Source organism: Perca flavescens, chromosome 13 (assembly GCF_004354835.1).
Source record: "Perca flavescens isolate YP-PL-M2 chromosome 13, PFLA_1.0, whole genome shotgun sequence".
NCBI lineage: Eukaryota > Metazoa > Chordata > Actinopteri > Perciformes > Percidae > Perca > Perca flavescens.
In genome coordinates this window covers 5,781,478-5,790,640 of record NC_041343.1, presented here as the reverse complement: position 1 = coordinate 5,790,640, position 9,163 = coordinate 5,781,478, and the positions used below count along the sequence as shown (strand labels likewise).

The following is a 9,163-nucleotide window of genomic DNA, read 5'->3' as shown; positions in this document are numbered from 1 at the left end:
TTTTCAGCAGAGTCTCGGGGCCCTTGTTGGGAGACCTCCAGGATGTTAAAAAAAAAAAACTCTCACACACCCAATTGCACCCGCGGGCCAGTGCAGCCCGACAGGGGATTTCACCGCGCTGATGACGGGGCACAGCCTTCCTTCCTGGGCCCACATAAATCTGTCGGTGGGCTCCGTCCTATAGTCTGATATTAAAGCAATTTTCCATGACATGCTGCTCAGCGGGGGGGCGGGGAGGGGAGGGGGGGGGGGGGGAGGAGCTGGTAGGGCTGGAAGTAAAAAAAACAATTGTGGTTACTCTTCTGGATCTGCACAAAAACCAACTGACCTATAACTGATCTGACTTGCTGTTGCTGTAGAGCAGGGCTTTAAACTGATATGTGCTTCTGTGCAGGAAGCTAAAATCCCAGAAAGGCTTAAAAGTGCAAGATGCACAACACGCGCTTTTCATTCCCCCTGCGTTGCTTATCAATTGTTTTAGGCTCACAAAGCACAAACACTGTCAGTGTTGTCCTTCTACCTGTCGGCCCACGCTTTCATTTTGACAAGAATGGACTTGTAAGGACATTTTTCAACCGAGTGAAAGACCTCTGTCATCTCAGACTCGGTAGAGGATACTGACCTTAGGCTATAATCAAAAAACACACACACACACACACAAATGCATGTACATGGACAACCATGCACACACATTTGTAGAGCAAAATGTTCGTGCTATATGAAAGTCCTAAGAACCAAGGCAACTACAAATGAAAAGTTTTGTTATGAAAGGAAACAACAGTAATCGTATCATTTAAAACTTTTAATTTGGAAGTCTGGAAAATTATGTAAAAACTCTTTACAACTTTACAAACAGCCATGACTTTTGATGCAATACAGAGAATAAATACACTAACAAATGTTGAACGTTGGGTTCAAATCTTAGTCACATTTCCTCAGAATAGCACATACAGTGTGTAAGCTGACCCATGTTTATTGATCGGTCTACTAATGGCTCTTCACGGGTCTTACTCAGCTGTAAGTGTTTATGTTGCCTTTTCTTATCACACATTTAGTAATGTAGCATAATCTCCCATATTTCAGAATTTTCAGAAGACCAAACGATGACAATCAAACGACCACAGAACACAATTCTGTGGGTGAATTATTTACAGCGGACACATTCTTTATATTTAACATTTTTAAAGGCCAGATCAAAATACATTTCCTTATATATACACAACATTCTGCAGTCTTGACTGCCATTGCACTTGTATTTATATCTGTTATTGCGTTACGATGACTGCTCTAAAATAAGAGAGTGTGACTGTAATACTCAGTTGATTGCAACAGCAGAAACACCAAAACCTTTTCTCCCTGAGGTCAATCATCAGTCCAGTGGTGCTATGAGCAGTCTTCGGGGGCTCCCAGTGGTGGGTGTCGCCCGTTACAGTATGTCAGAGCCCAGACAGAGGCTGTGCTCCGGCTCCTGCAGGTAGCTCACCTGCCAGGGAAGCCCCAGAGCTGGAGAAGGCTCCACGAAAGGGTCCATGTATTTCTGATTGCAGGGGGCCCACATCCCCGGCTGGTAGCCCAACCCCTCACCCACCTGAGGGTATCGCAGGGGGCTGGGCGGATGGTCGTGGGGGCTGCCGCAGTGTCCGTACGAGGCGTAAAGCTGTCCCTCAGTGGGATAACAAGGGTAGTGTGGCGACGGGGGGCATGATGACGCGGTGTTATCCATGTAGACGTGTGGCTCCGTGGGCAGCCGGTGCACATGAGGCCCTTGTTGTGGCTGCATCTGGTGAGAGATGGACGCGTGCCAGGGGACGTAGCTCTGATGCTCCATGCGAGGAAGCGTGACCCTGGGCTGCTCGAGTCGAGACGCTCCCACCGCAGCTGGCCCCACCGATGACCTGTTGCACTCCCGGTGGGTGCAGGGCTTGCCGGGGGGGTTGGAGCTCAGGAACACTGAGAGAGCAGAGATGCGGTTGATGGCCCTCTGCAGCGTGGCGATCTTGGAGAGCCGTTTGCCGCTGAGGTCATGGTTCAGGGTAACGCGCAGGGCATTGAAGGCCTGGTTGTAGTCCATGATGCGTTTCCGCTCCCGGACGTTGGCGGCCATCCTTCGAGCTTTTGAGCGGACGGGTCGATTGCGCTTCTTGGTCTGGCCTTCCTCGGGGTCGCTCGGGGTGCTGGTTGAGCTCTCGCTGTCTTCGAAGGATGCCTTGGGACTTCCGTCGTCCTCGCCTCGGTCCAGCGCGCCCAGCTCCAGCTCTTCCTCCGAGAACTCTGATTCTGCAACACTGCTGCAGCTCATTGTGCCAATACCCTGGACGCTGGACGAGCGCGAGTAGAAGCTTCCTGCCTGGAACGCTGTGTTTGCAGACGACTTGACACGGCGAAGTTCCCTGGGCGCTGCTCGGCTTGTTTAGTGGGGCTGTCGGTGTTTGCTGCTGTGCCGACAGCCCAGGTATTCTCCTCCTCTGACTCCTCCGGTGCCTTGTGATTACTCATACCTCGACAGGACAGGTTGGCCTGCTTTTTAAAGCTTTTCTAGTCACATGGCCCAGTCACCTGTGAAAAATGGTTCTCTCTCTCTCTCTCTCTCTCTCTCTCTCTCTCTCTCTCTCTCTCTCTCTCTCTTTTTATGGGTGCCCTCCAGGCAAATGGCACTGTCACCTCCTCCTCCCACTCTGACTCTCCCTCACATCCCTTCCAGGATCTTACTGCAGAGTTTCAACACTTCACGTCAGTGCAAAACATACGCAAAACATACTAATTATTTGGGTAGCAATTAACTTCACACTTCCTTTAACACCTTTACAGAGGATTTGATTCCACTGTTTTCGACTCCAGTTGCGTGTATTTTTCCTTAAGTCTTTCCATGAAGCTGTAGAGTTTTGAAAAGCTAAGTTACTGCTAGTCACTTGATCCAATTTCTGTCATTACAAAGAGCAACACTGTATCATTATCTGCACAGTACCGCGCCTGCCTATATTTTTTACCACTATATGGATATTCATCTAAATAGGTGTTCCACAAGTGTTAGTCTTAGGGACAATTATGACAAATTACACATTTATCCAAGTGGCCTAATCTGTTATACACGTTTCCTCTTTTCTCAGGTCTGGGAAGAGAGGAACCTTCTTATCTAGCATAGGTTAGATTTGTCCTAGCAATTAGTTGTCTCTAGAGTCGCCATTCTCTCCCTGTCTCTCTCTCTGCCCAGGTTTAAGGGCCATGTAATTTAGGGTAGCGTCACTGGAACCCATCCCCATAAATCAGGCCCGAGTAGCACCCGAGGACAAGAGCGGAGCAAGCCCTGGACTTCAAAGAGAGAGGGAAAAACAAGGGCAAATATTTCACAATTAGAACCTGCAATTGCTGCTGGTTAGGCTATTGATCTTTCACAACAGTTTGCTAGTGAAGATGTGGTACATTTTGATCAAATTTAGACCATTGCAATACTAAAATATATTGTGTATTGTAAGTATATTGTTTTGTATTAATGGTTAAAGGGTAACTTTGTTTATTTTCCTATATTTTTGTGTCTAAGTGACTGATGGGAACAACAATCTTTGACATTGGTCCGGTAGCTATTAAGTCAGCAAAACAAGCTACAGTGTTAAGTTAATAGGGCAATTGTGCAGCTTCTATTTACGTTCACAAAAGTGCTCGTTTTGCCACCGACAGGCTCAGATTAATATTCTAAGTGTCTGACAACATTATGGAAAGGATTTCTAAGGAGGTTGACCTTTCTCTTAAAGAGTAACATCCTGTTTTTAAACTTAAAAACATCCACGAAATTGCGTTCGCTAAAGCCACCAAACTCCATGTAAATAAACAGGAATTTTTGCATCGCAAAATACACTTCATTTAAAGTCGATCGAAACAAAATACAACTATGGAAAGCAATTTTGGGTCATCTTTACACTTTTCCAACCATCACAACTTCAACAAGTTTTGGTTGAAATAAACACATAGTTTACCGTTTTACCTGTGAAAATATGTAGGCTCTATACACGCTAAAAGTATTGCTTTCTTAAATAGAGTCTGGTGGGAGCAACTTCAGAGCGGTTTCTGGTTAAACAGAAAGGTCTCAAAGAGGTTTTAAAGGTCTCTCTCTGTAGGGATCCTTTCCATAATGTTGTCAGACACTTGGAATATTAATCTGAGCCTGTCAGCGGGAAAAAATTAAAAGCACTTATAGTGGACCAATTGACGATGCACATTTGCATGTAACCCTTGCAACCTCGTCTGTGCATTCACGCTTAATACTGGACCAATTTCAAAGATTGTTTCTTCCTATCAGTCACATTCACACAATAACAGGAAAATAGGGTCCAGGTTGAAAAAAACCAAAATGACCCATTAAGTACAAAAGCCTAGATACAGAATGGAAATTTTGTTTGCAATTACTTGACAAAAAAACAGTGGTCTAAAGAGAAAGATCTAAATGGGTGGACTGTGGTGGACAGTGACAGGTGATTGCACTGAAGTGTAGCGAGGCTTCTGGCCAAGTGCAACAGGTCAGGTAACCAAAGGGAAGGCCCTCAGACAGTGAACTGGGGGTCGTTGAGAAGCATTGCTTTCTTCCTGCTCTCTTCTTTTTATTGTATGTGTTGCAGCTCTGAGACGCCAAACTTTAAAACAATTACAGACTTTCAGTTCTTAAAGCACAACTATTGATTTAAGGTGAGGGGGCGTTTAGTCTTGCCTTTTTACTGTTGAGTCCGGGAGATCTGCATGGATTGGACATGGATTATTCACTTTTTTTTCATTAATTCATATACCCCCACACATATACAGTAGTCAATAGCAGTGCAAATGTTTGGAGAGCTTCTGCGTTTTTGCACAATTTTCTTTGCTACAGAATTTGTGCAAAATGAGCATATATTAGTTATTCCCAGGATCTGTAGAGTTGTTTTGTTTTCTATACACTTGACTTTATAAATGAGCAAGGAGACAATTTATTTGTTCTCTGAAACTTAAACACCTTGGAACCTAAAACCATTCACAAGTCAACCTTGCATTCCACACTGTTCAACCTACACGGTTAAATCCACTGAGATCTGCTTTTATTAGTTAAAAAGGCAGAGTCACAATCATTCTGAATAGTAGTCCATGTTCACAAGCTCCAATCCAAACCTGATTATGACATGTGAACAGTCCACGATGCAGCTTTACATATCAAATATTTCTCACTGACACAATGAAGCCCTGATGACACACGCTGTGTGAATACTTTGATAATTTCCTATAAGAACAACACAATCTTTTTCTCCTTACTTTTATGTAATAGAAAACATTGTGTAGATTGCAGACACTATCTCAAAAGCATCTTGTAATGCAATGAATTGTGCAAAATTCATGCAGTTTGATCATTTCATTCACTTTGGTCTTTGTAACTACTGTACTTAAACCACTGTGCTTACCAAACCTTTTAAATAAGCCTGCTGATTTCCTGCATTCCTTTTATAGCCGTTTTAAATGTTCAGGCCACGCCACTCAGCTCCAAGGAGTGTGTAGGCTTCGTCACAAGCTGTGATTTATGGCTTCACAAACATGTCAGATTTACTGCCGTGGTGTAAAGAGCATGAAGACTACAGCCTCGGACTCTCCCCGGCCATTCATTTTTGACAGGTGACAAGACACCAGTAATTATCAGCCGCCGGGAATAAATCACAAGGTTTTATCATGCAGCTTGCCATGCCCTTGATGGAATAACAATTTTCAAGCAAAGGGAAGCTGTCCAACGCTGCTGAACCTAAGATTTGTAAATCTCCTGCTCTAACCCCCATAATGACGGGTTGTTAGCCACTTGTTATTAGAGGTCTGTGTGCCAAACGTTATAGATGTATATTTCCAAACGGGTAGTTAGGGCTAATAAGTGAGTAGTGTCCAGGTTCACTAACCTTGGCTTTGCAGTGGTATGTTAATGCATGTTTTGGTGTCTGCAATGGAATTTTCTCACCTCAATAAAAAGCAGTCAAAAAAAGGCTTGCGGTTATCCCTGCCCTCACTATTTGTCACAGCACAATCCCTTAGTATAGTTAACGTCTTTAACGATCAACGTTATCAACTGTACACTAACAATCTGGGGCCATTTCATGGCTGTTATTGTATTTGCCGTTCTGTAATCTCTTTTATTGCAAAATCACTGTGTCGTTTCCTTGGTCAAGGAAGGAATTTACATTTTGGGAGAGAAAAATGATACAATGCGATCACAGAAGGCTTGTATCATGTGGATGCAACAGTTTTGTTGTCATTACTTATAATTCCTCATGGGGGCGACAGAAACTATGCACCATAGCTTTAATTTATAATAAAATATCAGATTTTATAAACTACATGTGTTCTGTGTGTAGAAATCTTAATGTGTAAATAACTAGTAACTAAAGCTGTAACAGATGAATGTAGTGGAGTAAAAAGTCCAATATTTCTCTCTGAAATGTGGCGGAGTAGAAGTGGAAAGGGGCATGAAAAGAAAAGACTCAAGTAAAGTACAAGTACTTCAACATTTGTACTTAAGTACAGTACTGGAGTAAATGTACTTAATTACATTCCACCACTTACTTTCTGCCACCAATAATGGCAGAATTAGCATGTACTTTCTGTACAAACGTGCTTACTGATTGTTGTAGAAAGTTTTCTTTGGTGAACTAGGGGACTACCGGGGCGGCTGTAGCTCAGGTGGTGATCAGAAGCGATCGCCTATCAATTGGAATGTCGGTGGTTCAATCCCTGGGCCTGCAGTCCCATGTCAAAGTGTCCTTGGGCAAGACAGTGAACCGCGAATTTCCCCCGATGCTGCGCCATTGGTGTGTGAATGTGTGTGCAGTTCATCTGATGAGAATGTTTATCTTATTGACTGGTGGGATCATATCTCCCCGATATTGGCTTCTCTTCACTGGTTAACGGTCAAATATAGAATCAATTTTAAGGTAACGTTACTTGTTTTTAAGGCATTATGTGGATTGGCCCCTTTATATATTGCTGATCTCCTTACCCTACATCACTCCTCCAGGAACCTAAAGGCCCTGACAAACCAACCCGATTATCAGCCGTCTGGCGAGGTGGGTGACTCGAGTCTGTTCGGTGTGTTCCGTGCCGTCGTCAGTCGGAGGAGTCATCAGTGTTCATTTGGGCCGAATCAGCCAGTGGTTTAATCGGCCAGTGGGCAGTCGGACTCAATGACCAATCTGATTGGTGGAGTGCTAGCCCTTGACTAGCGAATCAGTGCTTCTTCCACAAGAAGAAGCCAGAGAGCGGACATCGCCAGTATCTTCTTATTACTAGCAATCGTATTTTCTTCCGTTCGGCGAGTAATGACAACAACGATCCTTCATGACTACTGTCACCACAAAACAATGGCTGACGACAGCATGCTCTGTGTTTACTAGGTCTAGAGAGATGTTCTGTCATTTCCAGTTTTCATTTTTTGGGCGACAATACAGATTAGCGCCGCCTGCTGTTATGGAGACGTATTACGTCTCGCGCAGAACATACGCTCAAGTCGTCGTGGCTTCGGTGTGTTCCGAGGCACTTTTTTGAGAGACGGGAGCCGACTGGTCAGTCCGACTGCCCGTCTGGTTGGTGTGTCAGAGCCTTAAGATGGTCTAATCCAATGGTTCTCAACCGGTGGGCCCCCACCTGGGGGGGCGCGGACACTCTCCCGGGGGCGCAAGTAGGCTACAGGATGGGAGAAAAAATAAATAAAATTCAGAAAAAGAATTTCCCCCATGTTGAAATGCAAGTGGTTGGACTGTAACACACAAACAAATCATCCTCCTGGCAACTTTTTTGTCAAAAACTGATCTAGCAACTTTTACTGGTGTTATTGGAGACTTTTGTGGTGTTTGGAGACTGGAAAGCACGTATCACTCTGCAGCTACTGTGCTCAACGAGCAGCGGGTGTTGCCGTGAGCCCTTCCCCCGTCCAAAAGCCCTCGCGCAGCAGTCCCAGCCTGCATTCAGACCAGAGAGGAGACACACACACCACTCCTCATATAAACTTCACACAAAAACTTGACCTATGGCATGGCCGCATCATGTTCCCCAGCCTTGCAGACTTTATTTTATTTATTTCAATCAGCGTCTGAGCACCTGTCAGCAATGAGAGAACAGCCACTGACCAAGCGGGAGTGAGAACGGGTCAAATTCATTTCCTTGTTTCTGTTATGAAGACGATCGTGTGTGTGACTCGAACATCTCACATTTACCAACAAAACGTACAGCGAAAGACCGCGAAAAACATTTCAGACTCTACTGCCAACGTGTGTACATTTTAACGTCAATGTACGCTGTAACGATTTTTCATTATATAGTCACTGAAGCGGCTGCTGTTTCAGTACTGTCTGCTCTCTGCAGCGGGCGGGGCTGCTGCTCCATTTCCCCCGCGACTGACGCACGCACGCACACGCACACACACGCGCACACACACACACGCACGCACGCACACACACGCACACACACACACGCACACACACGGTGGATGCAGGAAAAAACGCAGATGACCTAAATTGAGGACAGCTATGCTCGTTATTGTAAGTGCAATGATAAGTTAAAGTCCAATAAGTACTTTATCAAACCGTATGAATGCGTGTGTGTATGTGTTTGTGTGTGTATGTGTGTTTGTGTGTGGGGCCAAGATAGGACATTAACTAACAATGTGATCAACAAGCCACTGACAGTGACAGATATGTTCATATTTGATATATGAATAAATTATTATTTTTTGTCTTAAATCCACCAGCCATTTTCCTATTATACCAACATTGCAGCATCCTGAGCCTTTTAAGGTTCCCTAGGAAATCTCAGCCCAGAGTAATTAATTAATAGTACTAATTATTATTCTCCCCAAAACAAGTTTCCTTTTTATTTTTAAAGAACTATAAAAAAAAAAATTGCAACTTTTTTTGCACCTTTCACTGTCTTCTGCAACTTCATTGCAACACACATACAAAAGACACCACAACTTTTATCGCAATTTTTAACAAAAGCCCCTGTGAAATCAGGCATTTTGGGCCACAACAATCTCAAAAAAAGGCAGGGAAATCCTGGAGGGAGTGGGACTGCCCTTGTGTGTTTTTTCATGTGTTATGGTCAACATTCACCAGTGTTTTTTTGTTGTTGTGGTGCACGTAGGCTACTCCTGATTCTGTCAGTCATCTCATCTCTT

The 9,163-nt window shown here is 44.2% G+C and overlaps 1 protein-coding gene across 1 annotated transcript; it reads right to left on the bottom strand.

Moving 5' to 3' along the window:
- Nucleotides 1-1,426: 1,426 nt before the first annotated feature.
- On the bottom strand, nt 1,427-2,559 carry bhlha9 (basic helix-loop-helix family, member a9). The gene has a single exon (XM_028595849.1). The coding sequence runs from the start codon at nt 2,297-2,299 to the stop codon at nt 1,427-1,429; it is 873 nt and encodes a 290-aa protein (XP_028451650.1). The 5' UTR covers nt 2,300-2,559.
- Between the last annotated feature and the right edge of the window lie 6,604 nt (nt 2,560-9,163).